This window comes from Protopterus annectens, chromosome 1.part2 (assembly GCF_019279795.1).
Source record: "Protopterus annectens isolate FY-2018-M chromosome 1.part2, PAN1.0, whole genome shotgun sequence".
Lineage (NCBI taxonomy): Eukaryota > Metazoa > Chordata > Ceratodontiformes > Protopteridae > Protopterus > Protopterus annectens.
Genome location: NC_056727.1, coordinates 980,738,494 through 980,752,224, shown reverse-complemented (window position 1 = coordinate 980,752,224; position 13,731 = coordinate 980,738,494). Strand labels below are relative to the sequence as shown.

The 13,731-nt window shown below is 36.8% G+C and overlaps 1 protein-coding gene across 2 annotated transcripts in view; it reads left to right on the top strand.

Moving 5' to 3' along the window:
- The window catches only part of TRAPPC3 (trafficking protein particle complex subunit 3), a 411,874-nt gene that overhangs the window by 111,751 nt on the left and 286,392 nt on the right, over positions 1 to 13,731 (top strand). For both annotated transcript variants that reach the window (XM_044059939.1, XM_044059940.1), the window contains one exon: positions 925 to 1,022. In XM_044059939.1, the coding sequence (XP_043915874.1) occupies positions 925 to 1,022 (98 nt within the window). The remainder of the gene's footprint in view (positions 1 to 924; positions 1,023 to 13,731) is intronic.

Here is a 13,731-nt window from a genome sequence, read left to right as displayed (position 1 = left end):
GAGCAATTGTTAAGGCAACATTTTAACTTTTTTTAACAGAATGCTTGGAGTGCCGGTTGTCTGAGGGTGCATTTAATTATCAGTAGTTATCCCCTTTTTTCTTTGATGCAGTTTGTGTATTACTAGTGATTCCTTTGAGATAGTAGTTGTTAATTGTTCATGGATCACTTCTTTAATGGCTTGTAAGTGATATGAACAATGCAACTGAGATGGTGGACCATGATTTACTGATTTATGCCAAGGTTAAATTCAGCAGAAAATATTATCTTTTGGGAGGTTGGCATAATGGTTAAGATTTTTACCTTACAGGCACAAGGTGCAGGGTTTGATTCTCGCATGGGGTAATTGGCTAGGCTTAAATGGCTCACAAAAGCAGTCTATGAACCTATGGAACTTTGTTTAATCTCTTTAGGCTTCTCTCTTGATTTTTTTTTTCTCCTGATTTTTTTCCTGTATGTAGAACATTAAACCTCCCTTGGTGACATTTTTACTGTCTGCACATTTAGAGACCATGGTTTGACTCCATAAATATTTTTACTGTAACCCCTAAATGCACAATTGTCATTTTGATTATTTTTGTTTAATCATTTAAATAAAGTTAGTCATTATTTGTAGCCAAAAGCAAATAGTATAAGCAGACTCCAGCATTTTGAAGAATTGGAATATGTGAGTAGGACTTGTACTTTTTATAAGTCTATATTATGTGTGTGTGTGTGTGTGTGTGTGTGTGTGTGTGTGTGTGTGTGTGTGTGTGTGTGTGTGTGTGTGTGTGTGTGTGTGAGCATATATACGCACACACCAGTATATGTATGTATCTCTGAGTGCTTAGAACACATATGAGAAACTTTTTCATGATTTACTTTTACTGGATGAGCTGAGTTACAGTGACTGGTTATTTTGTCCCCCCCCCCTTATGTCTTTTAGAACTCTGAGCTCTTCACACTCACCTATGGAGCTCTTGTGACGCAACTCTGTAAGGATTATGAAAATGATGATGAAGTCAATAAACAGCTGGATAAAATGTAAGTATCACTAATGCTTGGAAAGTGTTTTATGGCGATGGAGTAGCAGACTATAGAACACAAAGCTGTTCCTCATTTGCTTTTTTTGTCCTGTTTGTTGGGGACTGTAAAATTATTTTTATGTTTTATGTAGTATTTGCTCTTATTCTTCATTGACACTATCAAAAATGTTGATGCTTATTGTCTGTGTGAGGTATCTATGTGCATATATAGGCATTCTGCATATAGCTTCCTGTCCATTTCTGCAGTTGCAGATCTTTTCATTGTTGGAACTGTGATATGATTTTGTTCTTTTGTTTGTTTATAAATATTTAATATTGTACACAGAAGCCAGTTAAACATCAGCTTAACTTTTATATTTTTGTGCATAACTTGATTCAGAATCCTGTTGTTTTGTTCCTATATGAGCATACATTTTGTATGGGAGATATGCTTTTTCACTAACCTTTTATCTGAAGATGATGATTCACTCATCCTCTCTGTGTTAGGAAATGTTGAGTTGTTAAGTATGTTTACCCAGAGACTTAAAAGAAAATACCAAATGCTAAAATGAATTGTAGATAAAGCGGGATGGATGATAGAAAAAATGTTATGGGTCGTGTTCAGTGTGTAGTACATTGCATGTGCTAACAGAATATCAAATCATGTCACTTTCTGGAAAAAAGTAACGTAATTTAATTAATTAATTAGTTGGGTAACTGGGTGGGTGAGCTGGTCCATGCACCTTTTTCAGCCATGACTCTGATACAAGAGCTCAAAGTACATAATACAAAGCAACCATTGCAGTTTAAGATGCATGCTAGAATATGTTGTAAACAAAATGCAATATAAAGGTACAGATATCACATTAATATAATAGTTTTATCTAGCCTTGAGGTAAAAGAAAACATGGAACATTTCTAGTAGATTGAAAAAGGTATTTTAGAAGAAAGCATAGTATCTTACAGTAGAAAGAAAGAAAGGAAATTTAAAGTACTGTGTAAAACAAGTAGCAAGTGAGATAGAGAGACTGCATTTTAAAAATGTCGACATAGCATTTTATCATCATCTTGATGTATTTCTGTAAGAGAGGCAGTCAAGAACCATTAACTGGTAGAGAGTTCTGAAATTTGGGTTTTTTAGACCATGAAGAAAAACACAATCTTTTTATTTAGGAGAAAAATATGTGTCATAGAAATGTCAGTTTGCAGAAATTAAAGCTGTTTGCAAAAAGAAAAGCTTAGATGCTAGTAAAAAAGTGTGCTCACAACTTAGAAGGCTAGTTATCCTTCAAGTAACTTCACTGGATGAGCTTATAGTTGCATGGGAAATCAACTAAAGAAAGACCTGGGAATATTAAAGACGGAAGAGATGAACTGGTGTTATAAGAAGGAATGTGCAGATGACAAGAAAATGTTGCCAGTTGGCTGAAGATAATGAAGAACTTAAGAATAGGACAAAGAAAGTGTTTAATGTCACACTAGGACTGATTTCTCTGCCTTACACTCACTGAGTGCTTGGATAGGATCATACTGTCTTGCAGCTCTGAATGGGATAAAGCAGATACCTGAGAATTAATAAATGAGTTTGCAGGCAAAAAGGGAGAAAATGTAGCATTTATACTGGCTAATCACACAGAGGCAAGGCATCTGTCTGCACTGCTGATTTCCTGAATTTTGGAAATGGACTCTGGCCACTCTCTGGGCTGGCTGGGTAACAGGATAGAACAGCTGATAACTAGCCTTTCTGTATGTTCATAGTTCATGATTATATGTTACTAAGCTAACAGCCACCAGGGCCTTTATAAGTGTAGCCATGCAATTCAACCCAGTTGTGTGTCTGTGTGTCGTGGGGATTCATTAGGAGAGGTTATGTTAGTTAGGAAGTCTCAAGAGGTTATGTGTTGGGATGGTAGTATGTTGTGTGTGGGCATTACTGTCTGCCTCTGTCTAACAGACATGGAGGCCAGACCTATGGTGAATTTCTGATTTCCCATCCGTTGGTCAAAGTTGCACTTGCTTAGGTTTAGGGATGTACTCAGTTTCACATCCATAACCTTGTCCCAAGAGGGAGAGCTTGGAGGAACTTAATGCCTGTGCCAGGTCTGGTGGATAACAGGATCCTCGCAGGTTATCCCTGGCTAAAACAGAAAGACAGTGGCACTAGCTGCTCCAACATTTGGGGATCTCGACCGACCTGCTGTCTGTATGATGGTTCCTGAGTCTTCATTTGCAGCTCCCCACTTGATCTCTTACCATCTGGGACTTTTCAAGGAGGATTTGGAACATCAAGTGAGAGTAGGATACTGTTTAGGAAGATAGCCTGTGCATGGTCTTTGCTTGGTATGTGCTGTTACGCCAGTGCTGTTTACTATAGTTATGGCCTCCATAGTAACAGATATTGTTGATTATACTTTCTTAGAGAATATAGAAGTATGTACTTTTGCCCTTGGTGTCTTTATTGTGATAATGGAAGCTAGGGTAATACAAACATAATGATTAAAGTGGGTGGGAGGTTAGCATAATGGTTAAGGTGTTTACCTTAAACACAAGGTGCAGGGTTTGATTCTCACAGGGGGTAAATGGCTCGGCTTAAAATAGCTCACAAAGGTAGTTAGCCTAGTACTAACCTATGAACCTAATCAGATGTTTGCTATCCCAGGCCTGCACTTTATTAAAGACAGAATTAATATACTGAAAATTGAAAATGGGAAGTTATAAAGTGGTTTAAGAAGTTCAAGAGAAATTGGAAAACAAAATTATTTGCATTAGCTTTAATCTTGAAAAATCTTAATACACATGGAAAACAGCAAATAAAATTAAGAGTTTTTAACTTGAAAGGTGTTAAAATATACTCGTGGGAAACAGCAAGCAGTAGTATTACATGAAGGAACAAATACCTGAGGCATGATTTCATTAAAAGGAAGATTGGTGAAGTTGGCTTGCCTGTATTTGGTCACATTGTATAAGCTGAATGTTGGTTTTGCACTTGCATTCTAAAGTAATGGTGTATAACTTATTTTTACAGCCTTCTGGAGTAGTCGGGCCAGCCCATTTAGGAGGTAAATTATATAAGGTGGACTAGGTTTCCTTTAGTCAGTCTTAAAATTTACTGGTAATTTTGTAACACAAAATAAAATTTAGATAGTTTTTTTGTCAGGAAATAACAAACTAGAAAGGGCATAAAGAGCAGAGGAAATATGATGCAGTTTTTTTACACTGAAAAATCTTGTATATAAGGTCTTTTATACCTATTATGTACCGGGTGCTTGTAAGGTTTAAGAAATGAAATATGTCAGTTGATATAAAGAAAGAAAAGAAGAACTATAAAAAAATAATGGAAATGGGTAAAAAAGAGCTAAGCTAAAATATTTTGAGAATGGTCTTATAATGCTGGTACTGTATTATTCCAAATGTGGTAGAGAGGGTTTGTTATTATAAGATAAAGCTGATATATGGGGTCATACCAGGAATGTTAAATGGTTTACATTTTTTTAAATACGTTCAGTGTCTGTGATATGTGCAGAGACAAACCACTGAATGAGACAAGATGCTTCCAAAAGGAATATGCAAGTGAAGTTTGGCAGCACTTTTTCAAGTCTGCAGATTTCCTGTACTGATCTGGAAGAAGAAAACATTGTGGCTGGAGGGATGTTTGCTTGTAGGAGAGGGTCTGATTTGAACAGTGGTCTATGATGCAGTACCTAAATGTGACATGGGTGACCCAATATAAATTCTGTCTTAATCCTATAGGAGGAGTGGATGATTAAGTTCAGAGGGATGGTCATAAATATGAGATTTATAGATGTTTTGATTCATAAAAAGGAAATGAATTTGTATAAAATGTTAAAGGAAAACTCCATCTTCTCCGGCAGTTTAACTCTACTCTTAGGTTGCATTTCTTCCTATAGTATGGTTCCAGTATTGTGTATGTATCAGAAACTTACTTGTACTTTATAAAACTTTAATTTCATTGCCTTGAATCAAATTAAGGGAAAGAACACCCACTTTTTTAAACTTGACTTCTCACATAATTTGCAGAGGAATTTGTCTACATCTGCATGACATACCACAGACACAGAGAAATTTGTAGTCTGGTATTGCTGACAAGTCAAGTCATGCTGATGTCAGGAGCTCAGCTAGGGTTACCACCTGTCCCACTTTGCGAGGGACAGTCCCTCTTTAGGCAGTTGTGTCCTGCGAAAAAAATCAAAACATAGCAAATGTCCTGAGATTTCAGGGCAAAAATATTTCCTAAATTTTCTTTAATAGTTGCATAAAATAGTTATTTTATATATGAAACTTCTATATGTTATGTGAAGTAGCATAAGCAATTCAAATGTTACTAGAATAAACTTTTATTTGTTAAAAAAAGTAAAGTTCTGTACTATGCACGGCTATAGACATGTTGTGTCCTGGAAAATCTGACATTTCTACAGAAAATGTCCCACTTTGGGCATTTGAAAAGGTGGCAACCCTAAGCTCAGCAGTTTCTGTAAAACAGATAAGAGAGTTATGAAACTGTTTTACACTGCCTTTATTACATAGAGGAAGAGAACACCAATTCACAGCAGCTTCCAATATTGCCATGTCTTTCATAGCAAAACAAAGCAATTAGATCAATCGATGGTTTAAAGGGACTTGACACCTCTTTTGACAAATTTATATGAACGGCATCACAGTACTGAAATGCAAAGCTAATTTACATTTTATGATGACTTCACTGCAGTATCAAAGATGTCTGTGATATTAGGGAAAAAACAGAAAATGTTTTTTCTTGTAAAGTAGCAACACATTTATCAGGGTGGGGGAAGGGACTGTCAGTTTATCTTGGACTACAAAATGATACTTTAAACAAAGGCGTGTAATTTAGCTTCTTTTTGGTTGCAGCTGTACAATTCCTTAGTGTACTGTAAAACAAGCCACGAGGCACAGAAATGAGGGCTATTGAAGAAATAAAAAAGCAGCCCTGTTACCGAAGGTGTATAAGATGACAGTGACTGACGGATCCTACTATATGGCAATAATATGGGAATACTTCACTGTTTCCTTATGTGTAACTTGACTCATATGAAGCCATCTTGAAATGGGTTTAGGGGAAAGAAAAAGGCTTAAAGAAAAACAAGATTACGTTAATATGTCAAGCCCCATTGGCAGCTGTTTTTCAGAAAAATATATTAAAATTCAATAAGAAGCAGTAAGAGTAATTTTGAGGTGTTAAAGTAGGTCAGAAAACAAAGCTAGAGTGAAAAAAAGTTCTAAGGTAGAGTTTTCCTTTAAGTGTTTCAAGAATGGTTGGCTGAGTTGATTGGTGGTGTGTATTTTCTGGCATTAGTGTGTTTTTTTCTGATCTAATTTTCATGGTTTCAGTAGGAAGTAATTTGAAAAGTAGAACAAACCCTTATTTGTATAAAGGATATGATTTTTCTTTTGAATTTGTACGTTTGCTAATTGTATTCAAGATGGTGTTCTTTCTACATTTCAAGTTTAGCTCTGTATTGTATGCTGTTTATGAATTTTAATAAAATGTTGCCCCTTCTGTTCTTGTGAGAAGTTGGTGCAAAGATGACTGTGCGACAGTGACACTGATGTAAGGCTGGAGCATTGAAGGAAGCTTTTTTAGTTTTGTGATAGCTGAAGAGGAATTGAGGTGACACTTAGTTAAGAAATGCTTGTTAGTGTGTGTTGAACAGTGAATAAAAGATCAGTTCTGCTATAAATATGCTGAAAGATAAAGCATAGAATAAATAGTTTGCTTGAATGTAGGTATAGAGCTTAGCAATGTAAAATTGGCATCCATACTATGTGACATAGCTTTGGCTAAAATAAATGGAAAACAAAGAACATTAATGGACATGTTTTTTATAAAATTAGCAGTACATGCTCTCTCTTACAAGCTGTTTCCTCAAAAAACATGTTCTCCTACAGTATCGGCAAAAAAGTTGACAGATAAATGGCCATGGCTTTTTATAGAATCAGCAGAAAAAATATTCTGAAAGGCAAATATTGAGTGCATTCTCACATCAGCAGAAGTGCTTACAAGTAAATATTAAATGGTTTCACAGAAGGACAATAGAAAATGTCTAAAAACAGACATTATGTGCTTTCCCACAAAACATTTCCTTAAAAAACAAGTCTGGAAAATAAAGCAGCAGCAGAACAGATGTTTCCATATAAAGCCCAAAAAAGATACCAAGAGAAAAAACAGGATCTAAAGTGCGTAACTAAAAGATTATATAAGAAATGTAAATTGGTGTTAAAGGTATGTAGGAACTTGGGTTCCGAGGTAAATGGGGAATGAAAAGTTATCATCTGTACTGGTCGTGAAAAAAACTTTGTACATTAAACCTATAAACTGCAGTAGTATGTGTTGTTTGTTATAAAAACTTATTTATTAGTAACTGCGCTATGTAAAGTATTGTGCTGCAAAGTATATTTTCTCATCAGTGCAACTTGCAAAGTTCTGTGTTGTAATCAGACTTTGATTTTAACAGTAAACAGCCAGCAAGGTTTTGTGTCTTAAGAAGACATTGGGTCCAGTCCAGTACAACAAGCACAGCATGCAGCACCTACGTAAATTAATTTTTCAATGCATATGAAAATACTTGGCTGTACCAGATCTTGGCTTTAAAGCAGCAGAATAATCTGTTTTTTGTTCCTGGTTATAGTTAGTTATGTGATAAAAGATGATAAGAATAACTGTGAATGCCTTTATGCTGATGGACAGCAGAAAGAAGGTAAAAGTCAGAGTTTAACAAGTCTGGAGAGAGGACAAGAGGAATGCCACTGAAGAGCTTTTTGTTGGAGGTGGTGTTGAAAGCAGCAAGGTGGAAAAATCAAGATGAGAATTGGGCTCAGTTTTCTCTGGAAAAAATGTGTAAAATCCTTTCCGGATGCTTTAGAAGTATAGATTGACAAAAATGCTTCCAAAGTAGCATAAGATGAAAAGGAGCTCATTTGTTGGGGGTGAGCAAGATTTGCTTATAGGAAGTATGTTGCAAAAAGTTTTACTTTTGAACTGCCATAATTAAAACCAGTTGGTAAGACATCATCTTCAGCATTAATGGGGCCGGGTATTTTAATGAAACTTTTAGAATTAAAGAAGGAGTAAGCATTTTTGGAAACTTATCACACTGAAGTTATAAGTACACTTGATGAAGCAATTTGTTTTGCTTCTGTTTTTGGTCAAAACCTGTGCCATGGAAGTGTGTGAAAATCAAGGCTAAATGTATTGTAAACTGTATTATAAAAGCCAAGTCCACTGTTCATCAAATACTGTGTGTAGAATGGAATCTTTCACTGTAAATTTTCTTAAGATGGATAGATGAACTAGAACTAGTTACCTGATATTATGCTCCATAAAGAACATGAAACATTTAAAATGCTGAATGGAAACGTGTAAGATTTATTGTACTATCACAGATATATGTTGAGATTTTTCTAAAGAAAAGAGGAGGTGGTAGCCCACAGGCAGAAAAAGGTAGTGGAGAAGCAGAATACATGAATATAGGGGATATCCATGTATGAGGGTACGAAAAACCTAAAAATGCTTGTTGTCAAGCATCAGTGTGCAGAAAGAGATGGCATTGAAGTAAACCTACTTCTGAGGTAGTTAAAACTAGCAATGCAATTGAAATGTTGAAATCTGATGAAGATTAAAAGAAAGAGGAAGAGAGAGAGGGTTGAGATAACAGAGTAAAGGGAAAGCTAAAAGTATTTTCTTGGTGGGAGGGGGAGATTTGCTGAAGTCTGAAAGGAAAACAAAATGTTAATTTTACTTGCTAGGTGGTCCTTGTACTAAAGAAAAATTTAAGCCTGATAGGATGAAGTTATGTGGTTGTATTTGTCCTGACTGATATGAGAATCATGAGGGAAGACAGATTTTTTAAGAAGTAAATGGAACAGGAAAAATAGTGATTAGTGATTAAGCAAGATTCTGAGGAATTACTGCATCTTAAATATTAAGTTTTAATGACAGTTTGGAAAAAATGAGGGGGATAGCTGAAGGTCAAGGATGGTTATTGACCTTGGTAAAACTATAAGGTTTTTACTGCTGCACAGGCATGTATGGTCTTTTAACTAAAAAAATAGCTTATGTTCAGGCTATGTAGTGCAGAAGTGGAGCCCTGACTGTAACCTGAGTGACTAGTGTTTGATTAGCAGTCCCAACACTTGAGGAGCCCAGCAGAAAGTAGGAGGAATGATTTTAGCCTGCTCACTTCTCCTTGGGGGTGAGACGGGGTTGAATGTGTTTAGAGGTATACTGGGTGTTGAGATTTTTCTGATGGAGACCAGGATAACCACTGCTCGTGCCAAGTGGATACGTAATACCCATGTAGTAAGTGATGAGATGATCTTCAATGACTGTCCATTGTACCTCCTTTACCCAAAACCTAGCTGAATGAATGCAGCTTAGGGCTGGAAGAAAACCAAGAAAAAGCCTCAAGCCATTTATGATAGCCATCTGAATAATGACCCCTCCCAGATAACCCTTGCCCTTAGTGATGGTTAATGAATGGGGCTATTGACCAAGGATGGGGGTTGATGACTGACAGGAAGTGGGGTGGTAGAGTAATAAAAAATAACCTATGTTAATAAATTGTGCTTTATTTGTTCATAAAAAAAGTATTGTCCAGATGGGTGCTTACTTTTATTTTGAATCAGAATAATTTTGTTATAGTAAACCTAACAATTAACACATAACATGTTTGTGAAATTTGCAAACTGAAATGTAACACTGTGCAAATGTTCAATTAGGTATATTTGACAGAAAGAAATGTCAGCTATTCATTTTACATGTGTTCTTATTTCTTTGTGGGTTAGCAGTAGATCTTTCTGCAAACTTTTACTAAAATTTAATAGGTGAAAGCAGGTAGTACAGTGCATTTGGGTGTGGTGGAGGGAGGTTCAGAACTAACTGACATTATGGGAATATGGACCTGGATCAGAGCTCCAGCATGAAGTCTGGACCTCTATAACAAGTTCTGTTCATTAAATTATTCTTTTATCTGTTAGATGTCATTAGGAAATTTGTTAGTTTTGGGTCTTAATTAGTTAAATTGGTCAGATTTACTGTCAACTAAAAGGAAGGCCAAATGCAAAATGGCTTTATTTGGATTTCTGAGAGGGGGACCACACATGGCATATTGGAAGCTATAGCCCTGCACCAGTTATTTAATGTAAGCAACTTCAAGGTCACTCCACCTCTGGGGAAAGGGAGAAAACTTTTTAGGTTCCCCATTGGCCATCTTCCTTTAACCAGTAGTGCTGCTGAGCCATTTTGCTTGTGACCAAAGTAACCTATGCCAGTTCCTTTCTTATAGAGATGGAGAGCACATACTCACCAAAGACTCCCTCTTTGATAATTTATTTAGCCTATGGATGGAAATTTTTAATTGTCTAATAATTGAGCAGTTGAAAATGAAAAGTATGCTTGATGAAAAGGTAGTAAGAGATGATATAAATATTCCTGGTTTGAAAATGTTTTATTTATTTTCATTTTTAACTGAGTAAGTGAACTGGTCTAATGACCCTTTTCAGGCACAACCTAGACCCAGTTGAAAGTGGCATTAATTTGTTTAAATAGTTAATGGTACAGACAGAGACAGTAAGAGAAAAATATACATGAAATGTAGTAGTACATTTTTACAATATGAAAATAAAGCAATAGGGGAGTTTGTAAAATACACTGCAAAGACTGAAGGAATAGACTTGATTGCAGAAGGAGGTTAAGCACAAATACATTGAACTCCAGTGCTATTCAACATGCACCTAAAATAACACAGGACACATGGTAAGACATATTGCAGGATTGTCATATTTCATAAGGGAAGAATACTTTAAGGGTTGAAACTGGAGATAGGTCCAAAATGCAAAAGAGGAAAAAAAGGAAGATAAGTTATAAGAAATATTGAGATGGAAAAATTATGTAGGGAGTTATTTATTTATTTTTGGTGGGGGTGGGGGGTGGGACTTGAGACGTATAAAGATTTTTCAAAAAATATTGAAGTGAGAAAACTAGAACAAGAAAATGTTATCCAGGTGAAGTGATGGAAATGCAAGTTATTTGAAATGAATGAAGTGAGAAGTGGGTTTTGATAGAAGAAATGAAAACTACACAGCATGTGTATGAAAGTAAGTATCTGAGAGTCTGTCAAGGAGGATTTATGGAAGTTATTTAAGGCTGGAAAAAGTCAAAGGGATTTGTATGATAAGTATGCTTAGCCAACTTATCTAAGTTGGCAAGTCTGGATATGTAGAAAAAAAGTCATAGAATAGATGAGAATATAGTGTTTGGATTTAGCAGGGAATTTGAAAGTTTCATATGCATATCAATCAAACTATGAATAAAAAACTCGTCTCTCTCTACAGAATCAAATTTTTCCTCACCCCACCTGCTAGAACTGCAATTGCCTAATCCCATCTACTATCAACTCTTCTCTATGCCTCACCTCTATTCTCCAACTTGAACAAAACAGATCTTATTAAACTATCATCCTGCTATATCCTCATCGCCAGATTTGCTACTGGCACGGCCATGCCACAACCTAAATCTCCCAGGGTGGGTTCAACTACCTAGCCTACTACAGTTCAACCAGCTCATAGTGGTGCATAAAGTCCTTTACAGACCGGAAAATACACCTTCACTAAAAAGTATTATCAGCCCCTACAGCAACAACCGACCACTCTGCTTATCCACTAAATTCCTAGTTCAAACTTTCAAATCCAACTACTCAGCTGGGGACTTCCTGTTTGCCAACTCTGTTGGAAAGACATGGAACCCTCACTAACCCTATTCAAAAACAAACTCAAGAAATACTTCAAAACACAATGGTTATGTCCTTGCACTAATCCTGACTAGTGTCCTCTCTATTACCTAGATGCCTTACCTACAACTGTTTTTACTTTATCTACCCACACCATTCCAGGAAAGGTCATTTGTATATACTGCTGCTCACTGTATCTTAAACCTGAATGTAATAAGAAGGTACTGTATGTATAAAATACTGGTATTGCTTATGTCTGTAACCTGTATGAAACTAATACTTACTAAATGTTGTATGTGTGTTATGATCTTGGAGCTTTTCTCCCTGGGCCTCCACTGAAAATGGACATACATCCAGTCGGACTATCCCAATCAACAAATAGCCTCACCTCAGGATACGTACCCAAGGAGTGGCGCACGGCGCCTCACGTGCCAAGAGATTGGCTGGCTTCAATGGTCCCACTTCATAAGGTGGTGCCTCCCATTAGCTTGACAAGCCTTATCTGCAAAGCCATGGAGAGGATCATAATGGAACTCATAAATAAAGACATAGGGAACTTGCAGACTTTGGATCCAACTCAGTTTGGCTTTGTCAAAGGCAGATCCTGCCTCTTAAACTTGGTTGACTTTTTCGAGACAGTCACCAAGGCCATTGATGAGGAAGGCAGTCCATCTACCTCGACCTGGCAAGGCCTTCGCAAAATACTCAGGTATCATGAAAAACTCATCAGCTAAACCCATACATCACAAGATGGGTTGCAAACTGGCTAAGTGACAGAACCCACAGGGTCAGAGTTGCTGGAGCCATGTCAGACTCAAAGCCTGTCACAAAGTGGTGCCCACAGAGGCTCAGTCCTGGTCCGCTTTTTCGGCATCTACTTTTCTGAAGTACAAAACAAACACAGAAGCAAACACAGGAGGGTTATGGCTGACAAAGTTTGCAGATGACTGCAAACCACAGATATCCTCAGAAGACCTCACAGAAATGGATAACTGGTGCCAGAGCCATGGCCTTTGGTTAAGTTAAAAAAATGCATAGTCCTTCCCTTTGGGAAAAACAAGGCTACCCCTAGCTACCATATAGGTGGCAATCCACTGAGCACAGAAAAGTCATCAGAGATCTGGGGACCCAGGTTGACAGTAGCCTTTCGTTTGACACTCATGTTGCTAAAGTAGTTAGAAAACCTTCTATATCACCCACCTGATCATGAAGGGATTCACATCTAGATCAAGGGAGGTCATGTCCCCTGTACTCATCACTTATTAGACCTATGATTGAGTACAATGCCCGTTCGAATGTATCTGACCAGACACAAAAGTTCCTCACCAAAAGGATAAAGGGTCTCAAAAATATGTCTTATGCTGCCCGACTGAAAGAACTCCAGCTCTATTCAGTCTCATACGCTTGCTCAGAGGTGACCTGTTTGATGAATATGCTTTCCCTCAGAACCACGGTTATAAATAGAGCGTGCTGGAGGATAGATTCATCACTCCTATGCTGTGGAACAAAATCGGTACATGTGAGGCAGAGCACCTCTCTGGTCTTGTTCAAGAGGAATCTTGACCAATGGATGGGAGATTGCAGATATACCCCAGGGATTACTTCAGCGTCACTGCTTGACAGAGGCACAGCAAAATGATAGGCATAGTTTTATTTGAGCTAAAAAAGGGGTGGTGGCCACATAACTATCCTTGGGCAGATAGCCTAGTATGAACCTATGAACCTATGAACCTAAATAAAAATAATGAAGCGTCTTTTATATATCTATATATATATATATATGTATGTATATATATATATATATATATATATATATATATCTATAGATATAGATATATAGTGTGTGTGTGTGTGTGTGTGTGTGTGTGTGTGTGTGTATATTTATACATATGGATGGATATATATGTCTGTCTATTGAAATGCCAGGTTTTTGTGATATGAAAAAATTAGACCACAAATTATTTC